The sequence below is a fragment of the Natator depressus genome, chromosome 10 (assembly GCF_965152275.1).
Source record: "Natator depressus isolate rNatDep1 chromosome 10, rNatDep2.hap1, whole genome shotgun sequence".
Classification (NCBI taxonomy): domain Eukaryota; kingdom Metazoa; phylum Chordata; order Testudines; family Cheloniidae; genus Natator; species Natator depressus.
This window is the reverse complement of record NC_134243.1, coordinates 29,951,538-29,970,950: the sequence shown is the minus strand read 5'-3', so window position 1 is coordinate 29,970,950 and position 19,413 is coordinate 29,951,538. Positions and strand designations below refer to the sequence as shown.

Below are 19,413 nucleotides of genomic sequence, written 5' to 3'. Positions count from 1 at the left end.
TATGGCATGAATCCTCTATTTTTAAATCGGACCTCCTCCACATAACTGGTACATTCGGTACTGAAGAGTTTCATAATGCTTAAAAAGTTGCAGGACTTTCCCAATTAACAGCCGCTTTTCTCTCTCACCTTCCAGTTGTGCTATCACATCAGAATATCTATGAGCTCTTTGGCTCAGCTTTTCTGCCCTTTTCTAGTTTGTTTTTCCATGGCTTGTCCATATACTCAACAGACAAGCAATCTAATCCCAGTTCCATATATTATCAGCGTGATGGAATCAGACTGCCAGAGAGCTGTTCTCATATACTACAGTCTCTGAGAGAATCAGCTTCAAAAACAACCTGTGGTGTGAGGCAGCTTTCTCCATCCACCTGCCTTAAAATCATAATTCCCCACCGCTTTTTAGAATGTTCATCTGTGCAGTTTTAAAGCCCAGAGTATTTCACTGATCTCATTATTCTTTGCTTTTCATTTTAAAGTCCCTGGCCTCCGCATCAAGATTTTCTGATCAGCCATAACAAATAGCCTGTGTCTCCTGGATCTGTTTAGGACAGCAGGAAAATAGCAGAGTTTCCAGTCTCATGCTCATGGATGAATTGTCTTTTCTTTTCACTTCACATTTGGGTCTTGCCCCTTTGCCTGTTCCTATTTGCTCTTTTTTCATGATGCAATGACCAGTTTACCATCTTAAGGCCTGGATGGAGCAGCTACCTTTCCACTAGCATGGGCCATTGTGTACAATGAGCCACTGAATCAGTCAGTGTGGTACTGCAAACATTTCACAGATAGATGCTTTTCACATAGGACTTAATATAGAAGAGATCAGAAACTTCATGGCTGTTAGAGCAGGTAACTGTTGCTTAGAGGTTGCGGTTAGTACAGGTTTCACTATGCAGGAAGCATGCTTACACACTTTCCACTTACTGCAAGCAGGTTCTTGCTCTAGAGTTTCCACCGTAGCCCTGAAGGGTGGAAGATCCCACAATGCTTTCCATTCTGTGCACCCTACAGAATCCTTTCCCTGGTCCTACATCCCCCTTCATACCCACCTTTGAGTTAGCACAATATAATGAGTGAAATCAGTGATTCTCAGACAACAGTCTACAGCCTAGAAATTGTCCAGGGAATCTTTCTTGGGAAGCATGAAACCCTTCACCCTATGAATCACTAGGGAGCTGGGCAGTGTTGGTCTATGAAAAGCTAGCTAGCTCGCTCTCTCACACATGTACACATGCAATAAGAATGTTGGGAAACAAGTCAATGAAGTCATTTAAGAAGCATTTCCCCCAGCTTCCTTCCAGATTTGGGCCCCTCAATTAAATCACTAGTTCCACTAGTCTGTTCCTCAAAAACTTATTGGAGGGGGAACAAAACAAGGGGGGCAGGGGGAGAGGAATCCACTGTACTTTCTCCTCCGAATTGCCTCTGATGTGTGTACCTACCCACTCCCCACCTCCTTCCCCATGCATACGTACACCAACTCTCTGCTCACTATTCTTTTGGTAGTGGAGGAGCAAGGTTAATACATCAGGGGAGACAGAGACACTGGGGACTGTTGGAGACAAGATTAAAGATCTGTATAAAAGACTAAGGGATACCGGCAAGCAGGCGAGGACTTAGAAAAGTCACAGACACACAATAAGAAAAAAAAGTCTGCATTCCTCTCCCTAGTTTGTCCCTTGTCTACATGCCATAGATTTATCTGATCTCTCCAAGGCAGGGACTAGTCCTCTTAAATGTCTGTAAAGCACCCAATGCTGTAGGGTACTATAAAAATAAAGCTACACCACAGAACAAAGGCATTCATAGCTCCACATGCATGCCTCAAAAAACAATGACCTAGCATAAGTCCTCTCAAATGACATATTAGGCTGTGATCTCATAGCTAAGGAAGGTCAAGTATCCAGATAAGAGTTTTCTGAGGCATAACATAAAATAAAATAAGTGCTAACCTTACTGAACGCTAGGTTCAAGCAACCTACCCACAGGAACCCTAACCCTAGGTCCAAGCACGCTACCCAAAGGAACTCTACAAGTACCTTAGGCATTATAACACTAACACTAGGGTGGGGAGCCCAACATATAGGAACCCTAAGACTAGCTCCACGGATCCTATCGACAGGAACCATACCCCAGCTCCTTGCACCCTGCTAATAGGAACCCTAACCCTAGCTCCAAGCACCCTACACATGGGAACCCTAACTCTACCTACAAGTACCCTTCATATAGGAAAGCTAACGCTAGGGTTGGAAGCCCTACCAATAGGAACCCTAACCCTAGCTCAAAGTGCCCTACCCACGAACCGTAACCCTAAATCCACATCACCTACCCAAAGGAACGATAATCCTATTTCCAAGTCACAGTAACATAGGAACCCTATCCCTAGTTCCAAATAGCTTATCCAAAAGACCCTAATCTTAGAGCAGAGAGACGTAAAAGAACCCTATTCCTACTCCAAGTACCCTACCCGTAGAAACCATAACCCTAGCTTCAAGTGCCCTACCTGTAGGAACACTAACCCTATTTCTAAGTACTCTACCAATTGGAACCCTACCCATAGCTGGAAGTACCCTACGAACTGCAATGCTAATTCTAGCTTCAGGTACACTACAGATAGGAACCCTGGCCCTAACTCCAAGTACCATACCCACAGAAACCCTAACTCAAGCTCCAAGTACTCTACCCATTGTAACTTTATCCTTAGATCAACGTACTCTACCCACAGGAAACCTAACTCAAGCTCCAAGGACCCTACCTGTAGGAACACTAATTCAAGGCAGAGAGCCCTACCCACAGAAACCCTAACCCTAGTGCCAAGTACACGCCACCCCCAAGAACCCTAACCCTAGCACCAAGTACCCTACCCACAGGAACCCTAGCCTTAGGATGGGGATCCCTAACTATAGGAACCCCACCCTACCTGTAAGTACTGTACCTATAGGAACACCAACCCTACCCCTGGGAACCCTAACCCTAGCTCCAAATACATGACTCATAGGAACCATATCCTTAGGTCCAAGTACTCTAGCTCACAAGAACCCTAATCTAGTTCCAAGTACCTTATACACAGGACCCTAACCCTGATGCCAAATACCCCCCCATAGGAACCCTAATGCTAGTGCAAAGTACCCCCATGGGAATCCTAACCCTAGCACCAAGTACCTTACCCATATGAACCCTAACGTTAGATCATGGAGACCTACTCATAAGAACCCTAATGCTAGCTCAAAGTACCCTATTCAAAGGAACCCTAACCTGAGCTCCAAGTACCCTACCCAAAGAAACCCTAACCCAAGCTCTAAATACCCTACCCATAGGGAACATAACCCTAGCTCCAACTACCTGATCGGACCTTCAAAAGCCCAACCTTCACCACCAAGCCAACTCCAAATTAGTGTTTTCTGAATGCAAGATCACTGGGGAACATTCCAACCAGCTGCAGCAGAAAGCTCTACTATCCCAAGAACCCCCCTTGGGTCCAGGAAACAGCAGTGGCAGAATTTAAGCTTTGGCATTACAGAAGGATACGGGGGTTGGTGAAACTACTAACACAGTTTTGCTAAGGCCATCATTTTTGTATCTTTCAAACAGTCTACATATTATACTTTTATCTTGGATTGCAAAATTTGTCTTTGATTTTTCTTTGGGTAACTCAGGTCAGGCAGTAAGCCCAGATGACCCTATACCTGATGAGGTTATTTAGTTTGTACACTGGTGCTTCAGAAAGATACTATGGGGTGCTCCAGCACATTAACAATAAAATTTTGATAATACACTAATACCTACGAATTTTTTTTCCAAGCTGTAAGGCTTGTGAGTTAAGTGAAAGAGCATAGTATTTATCAGGTAGTGGAGGTTGCAGTGTACTTTCCAGTATTTCACTGAAATGACTCCATGTCTATAGGGCAGTGGTTCCCAAACTTGTTCCGCCGCTTGTGCAGGGAAAGCCACTGGCGGGCCGGGCCGGTTTGTTTATCTGCTGCGTCTGCAGGTTCGGCCGATCGCAGCTCCCAGTGGCCGCGGTTCACTGCTCCAGGCCAATGGGAGCTGCTGGAAGTGACAGCCAGTACATCCCTCGGCCCGCGCCACTTCCAGCAGCTCCCATTGGCCTGGAGCAGTGAACCGCGGCCAGCGGGAGCCGCGCTCGGCCGAACCTACGGACGCAGCAGGTAAACAAACCGGCCCGGCCCGCCAGGGGCTTTCCCTGCACAAGCGGCGGAACGAGTTTGGGAACCACTGCTATAGGGAACGACACTGTTATAGCACATAGCTAATGTCTGTTTGCCAATGCTAATTGCAGACAGGCCAAGTTCCTCTAGTTGAGCAGCAGATCACTGCATACAAGACTATTTTGAATTGGATGAAGCACACCTTGGGTCTCTCTCACAGAGTTTGATTTTTATGGGATTCAGTCATGTCATTTGTCTGAGAAAGACGTTAGGGTTCTCTTTGCTTGCCTTATTTTGTGTTATTATTGTGGGGGTGCACTAAGCCTTCCTATGACAAATCTGTAGGCTTGGGAAATAGGATAGGCTATGATTGTATGCCTAGGAACACCGTTATATATCAGATGGATGAGGGAGCTTATCTATACCAATATTTTGCGAGAGACCTGCTTAATATTTTCCAGCAGAGCTTAGAGACCCCAGCCTACTTACAAGGTTTCCATTGCTGAGAAAAGGGTATATGGGACTTCACTTGGGATTTGGGGGATAGAAAGGAAAGACATTTCCGAGTGTTATTTCTCTGCAGAATTAGAGCAATAGCTAATAATCTCCCAACTTCCAAAATGAACTCTAAGGTAGCCTGAAACATCTCACTCTCTTTCATGGAGCCAGTGAGTGAGCTATATAATCAACAATGTGTGTATCATAACTATTGAAACTACTTCAGAGCAAGGTGAAAGTACTAGATTACTACTGTAGACACTGATAAAGCCCCCATTGCTATGGTGTATGGGTTACTCTGGGGGAATACTCCATCACTGTGCACGTGCAGAATTCATGTCCCCCGCAGATTTCTTTGTTTCTCCACAGAAAAATGACTTCTGATGGGGACGCAAAGGGAAACTGCAAGAGCAGTCACGTGCCCCTCCCTGGCAGCACAGACAGGTCGGTTCGGGTGCCCAGAGCAGTCTGTAGAGAGGTAAATCACCGCCGTGGGGGGGGGGGGGAGGTGCAGTCATGCATGAGGGAGACAGACAGACACACACACTCTGTTCCTCTCACTCGCTATTGCGGTATGCTCGTAGTGGAGGAGCAGGGCTTCAGGGTGTTTCTGAGGAGATAAGCATGGGGCAGGCTCTGTCCCCTCAGGCAGAGCAGAATGTAGCAGCCTGTCTGCTTAGTGAATTGTTCCCATTGTCTTTATGACTTCACCCAGGAGTATAAAACAGGTGTAAAAGTTTTAAGGCTCCTCTACATTGCCAGAGTGGTAATAAATGCTTATTGTCCTTTATTGATTAGAACTGGTCTAAGTTTTTGAACTGAAAAAATTTCCTGTCAAAATGTGCTCCATGAACTGTTTGCTACTGATCTTTCTGGAGATGGTAAGTAGCCAATATAAATTGTGAGTTTGATTCCCCAGCCTTCACTTGCTCTTCAGTTGCCTATGATGTAACATGGAGCACATGGCTGCACATATATGTTGACTAATAACTAGAAATAAACGGTCAAACCTAGCTACATTACTATTAGACAAGGGGGTTTGGGGATTTCTTCCAATGCTCCTCACTCCCATTCTCCATCCACTGTATTGTAGTTTAAATAAATTACCAAAATAATTGAAACCAGTGTAATTATATTGTTATTTGGACAAATAAAATATGCAGAATTTTAAAATCTTGTGTGCAGAATGCCCCCAGTAGTAGTGGGTGCACTTCACGGGCCTTAATTTAAAATGCAAAAGCATTTTAAGGTTTGGATCATTCGATTACCTGTTCTGTTCATTCCCTCTGAAGCACCTGTCATTGGTCACTGTCAGAAGACAGGATACTGGGCTAGATGGATCATTGGTCTCACCCAGTATGGACGTTCTTATGTTCTAACATTTCCTACATGCTAGGAAGACACCTTCCAGGAGCACTATTTCTTTAAGGGCAGAGACAATGGAAACTTTACCAAGAGGCTAAATGCACGGAACAACATAATCAGCAGGAAGCCTGTGAAAAGCTGGATGTCTGAATGCGGCCAGGCTCAGGTTTATACATCTCTGGCCAAAGCCAATTCTGCTATCTTTAACACCCTATCCTTGCTCACTGTAGCCTCGCCCTTGGGACAGGTTAGCTTTATCATTGCACATGAACACAAGCTTTGTGGTGGGCAAAGAATGAAGAGGCAGGCTCTTCTAAATTGGGCCCTAAGCCATTTAGGATCTTGGAGAACCTTGAATTTCACCTGAAAGTTTCACCAACAATCACTGCAGAATGCAAGTCACAGGTATAACACGTTCCCACTCATCCACTCTGCTCAAAGAGTGGGCTGTCATATTTTGCACCAGTGTTCATTTTTGAGTTGAGCAGCCTTCACACTTAATCCTAGGTAGGGCACACTGCGACCTCAAGATGACAAAGGCATGGAGACGACAATACTGCAGTCTTTCAGCTAGCATATGATGGAAAGGTGGCATTTCTGGCCACATTTGCCATCTGGGAATCTTGAGTAGAAAGGAGTCTATCAACAGCCTGAGATTGTAGACCCTTTTGCCAACGGATAGGCAAATGTCCTCAACTGAGAGAGCAGTGAGACTTCAACAGTTCCTCAAAATGCTTTCCCCTGCCAGCCAGCATCTCCTCCATTGTGTATATATACCGAACATAAGCCAGAATTGCTTTTGTCCAGATCTCCATCTCTGCCAAATCAAGACAATATAAGCTGTACAGCCAAGCGTCATTAGCATATGGATGATACTATAGCCAATCCCATCTCAAAAACTTAACAAGCAGACAAAACTGGGCGTTAATTACACTAGAATAGTCCAGTGCTAGGTCTTTGTATCCGCATACACACAGTTTGATGGAGACTGATCGGGATGGGGGTGGGGCAGGGGAGGAGTTAACAGGAGTTTTGTTTTCAGCTGACTTACTAATATTTTTCAGGTTTATTATCTTCAGTCAGGGACCTATCTCCACCTAGATGCATCACTTTTTACTTTTGTATAAGTTTCACAGGGGTAGCCGTGTTAGTCTGTATCAGCAAAAACAAGGGGGAATCCTTGTGGCACCTTAGAGACTTCCAAATTTATTTGGGCATAAGCTTTCGTGGGCTATAACCCACTTCATCAGATGCATGGAGTGAAAAATACAGTAGGCAGGTATAAAAATACAGCACATGAAAACTGTTGGAAATGGGCCACATCCATCCTAATTGAATTGGCCATGTTAGCACTGACCCCCACTCGGTAAGGCAACTCCCATCTTTTCACAAGGATTCCTTGTTGTTTTTACTTTTGTATACTAATCTAAACAATTAAATAAGATAAAAGCCAACTATGGAGTAAATTACTTTATTTCTGCAACCATGAAATTTCTCCTTCCCAGCTTGCTGGAGTTTAAGGCAACTGGTTTAAGAATCTAATCTCAAATTTGGTTGTAAAATGAGAAAATTTTCCCATTTTTTGGCATAATCAAACAGATCTAAACATATGCATTCTCCACAAGGTCCAGTATGAGATAGAACAGAGCCACAGAAGGCATCCATTTCTTCTCTTGATTAGTGGACTATATAAGAAAATTGAGGTGGAAGGACAGTATTATTTTTGCTCCAACTTCAAGTTGCACACACCCATCAGTTAGGGTAAGCAGGATTTTAAAATCCTGTGATGATCCACCAGGAAATGATTACATTTCACAAATTGTGTTTTTGTCTGTTCCAGTCTGCCACATGATAGGATTTTTCCTAACCTGAACTTCAGAATCATGTGATAAACCACTTTTATTTTGTAGCTTTGGCCTCCTAACTTGCTATCTGTCCACTAATCTTAAGTGGAACATTCCAGATATACGACCAGTTTTTCACAGGCTATCATTTGGACAAAACAGCCCCCCAAAATCTACAGCAAAATATTTTCCTATTCTCCCAAAAACATGAGTTAGTTATAACGAAGAATTACAGTGATACAGGGGCAGGAATGAAAATACACACTCTGACTATTAACAACTTTATGGCCTGATTAGTCAGGATTACTTGTGAGCTAAAGACACTATCTTCACATTATTTGAAAGCCTGCAGCCCCCATTTTATTGGTATGCAGCTTCATTTCTAGTCCTGGCTGGTTACATGACCTCAGTCCTTAAAGGGACAGTGAAGCTTTGACATTATGCTTTGAAAAAATGACAATTAAAAAATAAAAGTTCCATTTCCTGATAGAGCATCCTGTTAATGCGCATATCCTCACTTTTGTTTAATTCCTTCAAAAAAGTAAAGGGTTTTTCTACTTACTGGCATTCATAACGAGGTTCCCTCCCAATTATTCATTTTCTCCCTTGCTAAATGATTACACAGGGAAATAGCGAAACTGACTAAAAGTGACTTCAAATATAAAAAATAAACAACACATCAGGGTGGTAGTGTTGTTTCCTAACATCTCATTTCCAGGAATCTTAAATTATTTGTAGTAACAGCAGGTATGTAATTATCAGACTAGTGTGATTTTTCTCATTTTGGCATGTGCTTTTATCACAAATAGCTACTTCATAGAAAAATGTCTTACAATAACTTTACCACCCTATGTTGCACAGTCTTCCCAAATGCAAAACAAGCAAATTTTATGCCATCAGACATCATAAAGTGTTCTCCTTATGAGTGATGGGAATAAAACCACTTTATGTTTATGGCAGGAGAAACAAGAGAGACCACATACTATTCTTGAAAAATGGTGACAGTTACACTAACATTAACCCAGGCACACCTATGCCCAAGCAAGTGATCAACTACCCAGAACTCTCTGTCAGAGCAGCACCTAAAATCAAAACATGCTTGAGAAGGTCTCTGCAACCCTCATACACCCACATGAAAAGCTACATCATAGAATAATAATTACATACAGACAATATAAGGCAATCTGTCTCAGAGCTACATCTTATTATGCTAGCATTAAACTTTTCCAGGAAAGCCCTGTGATTTAAAGGCCAACATTGTCATCAGATGAAGAGAGTGGGTACATACTGATCTTCTGTCCCAAAAAACTTCACAAAGAAGCACTTCTTTCCACGGGGCTTCTTCAGGTCTTTAGGCGGATTAACGATCTGAGGAGCAGAGAGAGGAGACAAGCGTTGGTTAGAGAGGCAGCAATAGAATTCTGTGGCTTTTTAAAGTTTTCAGTCTATGCCTGCAAGAAATCTACTTCAAAGATTCTTTGCTAAAAATATTTTTAAAGCAAACTGGTGGTAGGGAGGGGCTTGTACTGGTAGCGAAGGTCTGCCTCCGAAGCACACAATCCATATATTTCTTTGACGCTAACTCCAGGCATAGTGCTGTGAGTAACAATCACCCTATCGCATTATAGGCTTAGCCTGCTGTTCAGGAGATAAGATTGGACTTTTGTCACAGCTGTTGTGAATTCCATGATTTTCATGGTTCTTTTGTTTTAAATAATCATGACTTTCGCTGTTGCGAGGCTTTTGGACCTGAGAGAGAGGGCAGATGTGAGTAAAGATGAACAAACTTTACTGTAAGCTACAAAGTTATACCTGTGTTGCATGGGCTCAGGCACACTGCCCAGACGCACCAGTGGAATTTTAGTGAGGTTCCACTGGTCCAAAAGATCAGCAACATGAGGTTCTCCCTATCCCCTAGGAGTAAAGTATCTTTTTAAAATTTGGAAAGCCAGGCTGGGTTTATAGAGCTTTGCTCCCATAAAGCAACTATCGCCCAAGTCTTCAGTACAGAAAAGAGTGTTTTTCTCAGAGTTAAAATGCGAGTGAGGACAAGGTATTGGATATTAGGAAAAACTTTTTCACTAGGAGGGTGGTGAAGAACTGGAATGGGTTACCTAGGGAGGTGGTGGAATCGCCTTCCTTAGAGGTTTTTAAGGTCAGGCTTGACAAAGCCCTGGCTGGGATGATTTAGTTCAGGACTGGTCCTGCTCTGAGCAGGGGGCTGGACTAGATAACCTCCTGAGGTCCCTTCCAACCCTGAGATTCTATGATTCTAAGGTGGTTGGAGTTTTAATGCAAGTTACCAGAACAAGTTAAACCACAGACTTTCACATGAGTTAGCAGGTTGAGTTAATCTACAAATTACTTTGTTTTCTTTTGGATTTTAACTCAAGCTAACAAGTTAGGAATGCACTTTTTTTTCTCGTGAAGACAACGCCTATATTGTTAGGTCAGCACATGTACCTACACTAAAAACAGAAAATAGAACACTTTGGGGCGGGGGAGGGGTATATGAACAGTGCCTGCAATCTGACTTTAAACACAAAATCTTCTTTCCCCTATCTTGAACTTTTATCCACAATCACCCAGTGTCTTCTCCCAAAGAACATGACAAAACTGTAACTTTAAGTATTAGTTTGGGAATCTGGACTTTCCTCTCCTGTTTATTACTTAAGACAGTGCATGTAGTCAATTTAGCCAATTTATTGTGAGAGAAGAGAAACCTGTCTTGCAGAAAGCAATAGGGATTAAATTGCTACGACTGGGGGATACAATCAGTTCCAGATTCTGACAATTTGGTTTGTACTGCTTTTCATTCCATCTGAACTAACAGCTGCTACTGACAGACTGAACTTCTGAGTCAAGTAAAATCCCTGATGAATAGTCTGGTTCGCAATTAAGGCCAAAGAGCTTCTTAGCTAAAAATTAAAGAAGAAAACTATAAGAATCTTAAATCTTCACTGGAATTGTTTTCATGAACTGCTCCCTTCAGGACAGAAGCAGACTCACCTTTCCTGGCCAAGGAGGATACCGGCCCAGCTTCCCCCTAAGGAAAAATGAAAAGGTCAGCCACTAGCAACAGAAAAGACAGTTGCTCCACTTCTACCTGCTTCTACTGCAATTTATTTTCAAAAGTTAGAGCTTACATAATATAAGCCACAAAGCCTACCAGGACAGAACAAAACTGTTCAGCTTGGAAGAGCACTCACCAATGCTCCCAAGTGCCATGTGAGCAGATGCCTGTGGCCATGCTGACCCGCAGTGAAGTCTGCATGGGTACAGGGGACTACCCACATGGAGGTCATTACAGGATCAGGGCCTAAGTCATTAAGAACAGAGGTGGTAAAGCTAGCACCTGGAAGATCAGTACTAAAGCTCTTAGTACTTTGGTAAGACTGAATGACATTTCTTTCCTCCCTTACAAATGACTAGTTTAATTGCCTGCATCAATACGAAATCCAGAGTTTGGATTGATAACTTAAGACTTTTCAGGACAGAAAAAGTCTAATAAGCGTCAAACGTTTCCAATTCAGGTAGCTGTGATTCCTAAAATGTACTATTTTATAATTTAAGATAGTAATTCCTATATCAAAGGTTGCAAGGTTACTTCCATTATCACTCTTTTTTCAGCCACTCATCATTCTACTAAGATTTGTGAAAAAAGAAAAGGAGTACTAGTGGCACCTTAGAGACTAAACAATTTATTTCGTATTGATGCAGGCAATTAAACTAATCATTTGTACGGGAGCAAAAAAATGTCATTCAGTCTTACCAAAGTACTAAGAGCTTTAGTACTGATCTTCCAGGTGCTAGCTTAGTCTCTAAGGTGCCACTAGTACTCCTTTTCTTTTTGCGAATACAGACTAACACGGCTGCTACTCTGAAACCTAAGATTTGTGAAACATACTGCAGGCCCACTAGATACACAGAAAAGTTTATTTCCTGCCTTTGCAAGTTTCATCACAAAGTCTAAGCCAAACCATTTCCTCACAGAAAGGGGTGAGGGAAAAGAGAGAATTGGTGTCAGCATGAAAGCATAGTCTTCCTACCCCTGTCATTCACACAACTACAAATATTCACAAAACCTTATCTGGCATCAGTCACTGTCTTGCATGAGACCGGCAGAGAATCCTTAGCGCCTGCCAGTTCCTGAACTAAAATTTTCAGCAAGTAGCATGTCAACATCCATGAGGTGAGGATTCCACAGAGAGGACAAGCTGGTAATGGCAGAAACACTGCTTAGAAGGACACTAACCATGACTTTCTTTTACTGTTGCATCCATCAATTCTCCTTTTATCAAGGTTTTTCTCCTTTCCCATCTCCCTCCAAGTCTTATGGCTACAGTTCTTTTTGGGTGGGCCTAGCAGCTGTGCCTTGACTACATGGCCACGTATGAAACTCAAGCTGGATGATCTGCATTCAGAAACATCACTAACAGCAGTGCACTCCCAAAACACTCATTTGAAACAAGTTCAGCTAAAGGAATCAACCTTTACTTACTTTGCTATATAAATTAGACAAACTTCACACCACTGTCAATGTTTCGGATGAGAAACTGCAGTTGTCAGCCTGGACCACGCACTTCTTTTTATCTGGGATATAAATATAAATGCATACACTTGCGTGTTGGGGATTAGCTATTTGTTGCAGGCCCTAGTGTGAGGTCTAACCCGCCATTCAATGCAATCTAGAAGCACAGTGAAGCCTGAACACTTTAGGAGCAGTGCTAACAAGCTTTGAAGGAGGCCTCATCAGTCCTCCTGAGCTGGAAATATAGAGACCATGACTCTTCAATTGCGCTTGGGGATAAAGCACGGGTGACAGGGGAAAGTTGCTCCTGTGAGCTCCAACAGGGATAGCCCAACCTGGAAAAAAAAATCCCATTCCTATATTGTGTTGCTTATCACATAAATCACTCCCTATAAGCAACACCCAGATCTGAATGATCACCCCTTCCTTGCTCTGCTCACAAACCCCAGGTGACTCCTGAATATCCAGCACCATCCACCAAGCAATCAACCCATTGCCTCATTCCTCTACCTTTTCTGATCTCTAGGTGGTTGCCTCACCCGGTCTTCTAGTTCCAAAAATGCTAAGGCAATTATTTTCTATCCCTTTTACTCCTAAAGACTCCCAGGTAACAGCACATTACCCACTGCACAGGCAAAGCCTGCCCCACATTTCACCCTGAAATAGAGACCCATTGCTCTGTTCCCCACCCTGTCCTCAACCCAATACCTCCTGACCAATTGAGACTCTGATCCTATTCTGGCCCCCCCAAAGCCCATATAACTCCCCCATCAACTCTCTGCCCCCAGTGATGTGTAGGCAACAGGCCAGTGCCTTGCACCATCTCGCCACTGACACCTCCTGTGGAAGTGCCCCAGTTCTCACCCTGCTTTCTGCCCTGACCTGTCCAGAACAACAGCCCGGGCCCCTTCACGTGGGGAAGGCGGGGCTTGCTCCCACCCCTACGCCAACGCTTCAGGGTGAGAGAGCCCGGCCTACCCCACCCCGGGCGCCTACCCTCACCGGTCCCACCTATACCCTCCCCCCAACCCTACGTCTGCCCGCTAACGCTACAGACAGCCCGGCAACGCCCCCGCCCCGGTCCCACCCAGCCCCCGGTCCCCTAACCCGGTCCCCGCTCTCAACCTGCACTCCGGTATCCCCCCGGCCCCTACTCCCTGCAGGGCTAGCTCCCGCCAACCCCCGCGCCCGCTGCCCCAGCCTCCCGGCCCCCACACTCACCACACCAAGTCTCCGAGCCGCAGACTCACAGCCGCCATCTTACCGACTCAGCCAGCAGCAGCACGGCGCAGGGGCTGCCGGGACGGGCCGGGGGGGGCACCACCCACGCCGCGGCCAGCCTCAGCGGAGGGGGCGGTGCCACCGGGATAGGGCAGGCCGCGTCACGTGATCCGGGCGCGCGGTCACCACGCCGCTCCCTCCGCGCGTGACTACCCTTTCCTCGCCCATTGGGCTCGGGAGTGTCACGTGACCCTGCCCGGCCACCTCAGCGCGGGGTAGCGCCTCCGGCACGTGATACGGGAGCAGGGAACGGATCCGGCCTGGGAGCCTGCCGAGGCGGCCAAGCTTGGAGCGGGGGTGAGTCCGAGCCCGAGCGGGGCAGAGCCTGGCGCACTGGCACCTCCCCCGGGTCGCGGCGTGACTGGGCCACGCCTCGTCCGCTTCCCGCCGGGGGCGGCGCAGGGTAGCCGGCCCCGGCCCCGGCCCCGGCCCCTCTCCTGGCCGCCCCCGGGCTCACCAGCTGCAGGGGATGCTGGTGCCGCCCCTAGAGCCGCTGTTTCCCTTTCTTTCCGCCCCCCGTTGCCTTTCTCTGGGCTCTATTGGGGTACCTAGCCTGAAGGGCCTCCCTCCCCCGGGCAGTGTGGGGTCTCCTTCCCTTGGGCTTGGATCCGATACACGCATGGCCTGAGGGGGTGTCCCCGTTCCTTGGGGCTGCAGAGGGCAGCTGGGCCATAGGCTCCCCCATTCCCTGGGGGCTGGGTGGAGCATGTGAGGCAACAGCTGGTATCTCCCCCAGGGGGTTTGTGGCGCGTTGGGTTTGTGGCCCGGACGCTCTCTGGGGATCAGCTTCTGAGCCGGGTACCTGTTGTCACGGAGCTGATTTTTTTGAGGCTTTTTCCTGAGCCGGGGTGTTATTTTAAATCTCGCTTATCTGAGCTGGATTGGGGGCGGGGGAGGGTGTTTTCCCCTCAAAAAAAAAAAATCCTTTTGGTTTTAAGCTGGATCTTTATTTTCCTTTCCAGTCAGAAATGTGAAGAAGTCTCTTTGGGAGGCAGTCTTATGAGTGCTGATCTTCGGGCATGGACCAGGCATCTGACAGTAGCAAACATGTGTATGTGCACAGTGCAGAGGAGAAGCGGGTATATTTGGCTCTCCTTGCCTTTTGATATCTGCCATCGAGGGCAAAGCTCTGATGCAACGTGGCACAGTCCAGACCAGTGTTTGTGACAAAGGAGCGTTCAGTCATTAAAACTGCTTTTTCTGGAGGTTGCACTGTGCACCAGATTATTGTTTTCCTTTCTCTCCACCCTGTAGAAATGGAGTTTTGCAGCATTAAAGCGGTAACGTTACAGATGGATAGACATTAAAATGTAGGGGACTGCAAGCTTCAGAGGTATTTCTGCTCTGAGAATCGGCCTTTCTCTGATGAATGCAGCAAGTTGTGAGAGGCCAGTCTTTGCCATTCCTTATAGAAACATCTAACTCCAATAATCTTTTCTGCCTCCAATGTGCTCCTGTGTCCTTAAACATCTCTGTTTGTCCTTGCAATTGCAGTCCCCATGTATGCACATGTACAAGGTTTCACCAGAACTTCTCTGAACTAATGGAAACCATGCCATGAGACCTGTTAAGACTTGATAATAGCCATGACGGAGCCCCACAGGGTTCAGTTCACCTCTTTGCCAAGTCCACTAAGCAACACTTTCTTGAAGAAGCCTCGTAAAGAGGATGCTGCAGGAGCAGAGCAGCCCCAGGACTCAGCTGCAGCAGCAGTTCGCATCACACTCACCCTATTTGAGCCAGATCACAAACGGTGCCCAGAGTTCTTCTACCCAGAGCTTCTGAAGAATACTCGAGGGAAAGTGAAAGGTGTTTCCTCAGGAGACAAGGTGAGCATCTAATAACATACTCTTTTCAACTAAAGATTTCAGATTGCTTCATAATATTAATTCTTGGGGCTCTCTTGGGAGCTGGGTATGTTTTTTATCCTTATTTTAAGGATGGGGAAGGAAACTGAGGCACAGAGGTGAAATGACTTGTCAATGATCACACACCAACTTGATGATAGAACTGGAAATAGAAACCAGGATGACTTACTGCTGGACAGCACTCCCTTTATATTTTTGTCTTATTAGAATTTCCTTTGAAATGGATAAAACGCTGTTTGGAAAGCACAACAGACAGTGTCCTATAATGATGATTTGACTTGATCCAGACTGACTGCAGTGCTTTTTTTGGTACCTGGATTGCCTGAAACATGAATATCCTTAAAAGAACATTCAAAGCAGATCCTCTCCATACAGCTTGTACAGTGGGAGTCTGCAGAGAGACAGACTCATACTGTACACAGATATTTCAATTTGAGCATTCTCTGATTCCTGCTTTGTACATAAGTTGCTGTCAGTCAGCACCTGAGAAATTCACTTGCCAATAGTGAGTAGGAAACTTTTTCCATAAGAGGGCTCACCAGTCAGTTTCAGCAGAAACTAAACTTTGATTTTAAAGACTCATTTAAATGCAAAGTGCTTCAAAATTAAAACAGACCTCCTTTGTAAAGCACTTTGAGATCTAAAAGACAAAAAGTGCCCTGCAAGAGCTAGAATTGTTGTTAATTTGATCTGTACAAATACTGATTTCCTCAGTCTGCAATGGATGCGTCCAGTGGTACTGCTGGTAACATCATTATGGTGTTGCTTGGGAAAACTAACAAGTTCTAGTCAGTTTCATGTCTGTTGTCCAGAACCATCTGGGCAGTCAACTGATGGTTTCATGTGGCTGCTTGAGAAAGCTCAGAGGAGCAGCAGTGGCAGGCACTGGGGCTATTTACATGTTAGGACGACTTGAAGAACAGAAGCCGTGGGGAGGCAGAGTGGGGAGAACATATGCGTCTGTGTGGGTGGCAGCCAGGACTCTGGGGGGATGTAACAAGTTGGAGAAGAGAACAAGAGCAAATTCCTTCCTTCTAGCTGCCGGAGGGAGAAAATGAGCATTCAGATTAGTCAGCTGCTAGCCAGCAGTAATACAAATGATGAAATCCATGAGCAGAGACCTGGAATGAATCCCAGCATCCCCTTTCCCCTTTTTCTCTGTAACTGTCCATGGAGGCTTGGGTTTCTCATGAAACCTCAATGAAAGGTGATGGAAGGCTTACTTCACCTTTTTGGCTTCTCTCTTTTTGGCTAGTAATTTGACTTCTTGGCCAGTGGGTGTCTGGTTAAATTTTTCAATCCTTGTGTATATTCTCTGTTGCTGGTTATTCCTTGCACCCTGAGAACCCCCTAACATGGTTCTCTCATTGTGCAAAGAGCTGCAGTAGTATATCCACTGAAAACAGCTCTTCAGCATGTTGAAGGTGGTTTGTGTAAGCTTCTTTCCAGAGGCTCCGCTCATCTTGGGACTTCTCAGTCAGACAGTGTGATGGAGTCGATTCTTATGTTTGCCTTTGCTCATTTTCACAGAAGAAAGACCTTGGTGATCCCTTCAATGATGAAGAAAAGGAAAGACACAAAGTGGAAGCTCTTGCTAGGAAGTTCGAAGAGAAATACGTATGTGTTTTATCCTCCTACTACACTCTCTTCTACCAGAATGAGTAATTCTGTTAGCTTATTTCCACTCCAACCTCTTGCCTCTCTGCTAAACGTATTTCATTAGGAATAAAGGCCATTGGTTCTTATGCCCTATTTCTGGTGAGATCCTTTATCCAGCTGGAAAATAACTTTCTCTGATTGTCTCCGTCCTAGCATCCATTAGTAAAGACAAATTCTGGCCAATAAGTGAAGGCTTCTTATTTTCACTTGTTAGTTACATGTGCCATCAACTAATGCAGTGTGTAAACTTTTTTTTTAAAGGAAAAATGGCCTTTGTGAATATAACCTTCCTAAGATGAAATGAGTGTGAAAGAATGTAGTGCTATCTATTAAGTCTGTACATATGCATTTCTGGCACCTCTGCTGCCATACAGGATTTTGCCAAGCTGCACCAGAGTGTGGAAAAATAACCTGTCTTGTCAGTTTCACCGCTCTTTTTATTTTATTTTTTTTACACATGATGTCTAGGCCAGGAGGTCCCAACAGTTAAACTGACAAGAATTAGGTTTCAATTTCATTGTGTTATTGCTTGGGAAAGCTTTCAGCATTGTTTGGAGGGTAGATACTTCTACTATTTTCTGGAGAGGGATATTAATAAAATGGAGACCAGGGAGCGGTAGAGTAGCATGGGCCCCCCTGCTTTCCTGAAGTCAGAAGGCTAGGTTAAAATAGCTCTGCTATTCTTAATTAAAGAAATTCAGAAATTCTTTGCATTTCTTTAACATGCTATTCACTCAATCATCCAGATGGTGGTAAAATAAGTCATCATCAGAAATAGCCCTGCACCTCTCAGTAAACAACTCTCCTGTCTTTTCGGTTGGTGGATATGCCTTAGATGTTAAGGTTAAAGAAGTCCATGACAATAACAAGCAGGGCTCAAACAGTATGTTCACCCAGGGCAAGTGAGAATTCTCCTGGTAGAGTGCTATCAAATTCTTTTGAATCTAAGCTTTCATTTAAAAAGAAGAAGAAAAAAAAAACAACAAAACTTAGCCTTTATGGTGGTAAAAGCCACTTTCCAAATGTTAAACCATGTGTAAAATGATGCTATGCTGTCATCTTAAATCTTCAGACAGCTTCAGAGCTTCTGTTGCTGCTCAGAACTTTGCCAAACTGCAACCAGAGTGGTGCCAGTCTTCACTGCTGCTCTACTGAATCCTATGGACAACAGTGAAATTGACAAGAATTGGGTCAATTCACTGTGGTGTTGCTTGCAGGGATGCTAATGGTTCTTCTCTTGAGGATTTTTTGTGGGGGGTAAGGCTTCAAATTTATCAGGCACTTACTAGTTAGAGGCTAATGTGAAAGACAAAGGCTCCAAACAGAGTCCAGGGATATCCGCTCAGTAGGGATCCCAGTGCTATCTCCTTTCCTATCACTTGGACTCTCACCTGGGCATTGCCTCTATACAGTAATGCCCTGCTGTGGTCAGAAACTTGAGTCCTCTGGCTATTGGGTGCCTGGTGTGGGTGTCTGTAGGGGTGTGAGTGGCTAGACATGAGGAAGAGATTGATGAGACGTTTCAAAAGAAATATGGTATTAGATTTTAGGGATTGAGGTGGGAGAAGAAAGGCAGGAGGAAATATGGGAGAGGCAGGATTGGCATGGTATTTACCAGATTGGCATGGTATTTACTAGGGATGGCATGGTTTTTACCGGGTAAAATTATGATTTTTACTTGCTTGGGAAAAACTAGTTAGTCCCAGTGTAAGGCCTTTTCTATTTTAAAAACGGTTTTGTTAATGACACCACATTACACTTAGTTTGAGTTACGTATTCCAGTTGTAGTTACATAAGGCAGTAGATTGAGAAGTTAATTTAGGGTTGTACAAATACAAAGTAAAACTGCAGTGGTCATAAGCTGAATATATGTAATTGTAATAATGAACATTGTAAAATCTGTATACATTTTGGTATTTTCTCAAGGAAATTACACATCATGACTCATTTCAGTTTTCAATATTTTATGAAGAAAAGTTGAAAACATTTGATTATATGAAAACGACAATGCAGATTTGTAAGCTTGAAACATTAAGCCATCAAAAGCACACAGAGTTTCAGGCTACCAGTCCAGGTCCATTGGCCACAAAGTGTCCTGTAGCAGAAGACCAGCTTTGATATAGTGGATAGACTGAGCCTATTCCTCAGTTTTGAAAGGATGTATCCAACGCTTGAAAAGATTCATTCTATGCTTGCTGA

At 44.5% G+C, this 19,413-nt stretch overlaps 2 protein-coding genes across 13 annotated transcripts in view; one reads left to right on the top strand and one right to left on the bottom strand.

Annotated features, from left to right (window-relative positions):
* Positions 1–13,744, bottom strand: part of GLYR1 (glyoxylate reductase 1 homolog) — a 68,131-nt gene extending 54,387 nt beyond the window's left edge. For 9 of the 10 annotated variants that reach the window (XM_074965558.1, XM_074965560.1, XM_074965557.1 and 6 more), the window contains exons 1-3: positions 13,628–13,744; positions 10,885–10,921; positions 9,164–9,243 (exon numbers count right to left, since the gene is read on the bottom strand). In XM_074965558.1, coding sequence (XP_074821659.1) covers positions 9,164–9,243; positions 10,885–10,921; positions 13,628–13,665 — 155 coding nt within the window. In that variant the 5' untranslated portion in view covers positions 13,666–13,744. Of the gene's footprint in view, positions 1–9,163; positions 9,244–10,884; positions 10,922–12,376; positions 12,469–13,627 lie in introns of all 10 variants that reach the window. The other variant, XM_074965559.1, reaches the window with a different exon arrangement.
* A 145-nt stretch (positions 13,745–13,889) lies between these two features.
* UBN1 (ubinuclein 1) overlaps positions 13,890–19,413 on the top strand; it is a 34,491-nt gene continuing 28,967 nt past the window's right edge. For all 3 annotated transcript variants that reach the window (XM_074965550.1, XM_074965551.1, XM_074965549.1), the window contains exons 1-3: positions 13,890–13,984; positions 14,650–15,516; positions 17,086–17,172. In XM_074965550.1, coding sequence (XP_074821651.1) covers positions 15,274–15,516; positions 17,086–17,172 — 330 coding nt within the window. In that variant the 5' untranslated portion in view covers positions 13,890–13,984; positions 14,650–15,273. The remainder of the gene's footprint in view (positions 13,985–14,649; positions 15,517–17,085; positions 17,173–19,413) is intronic.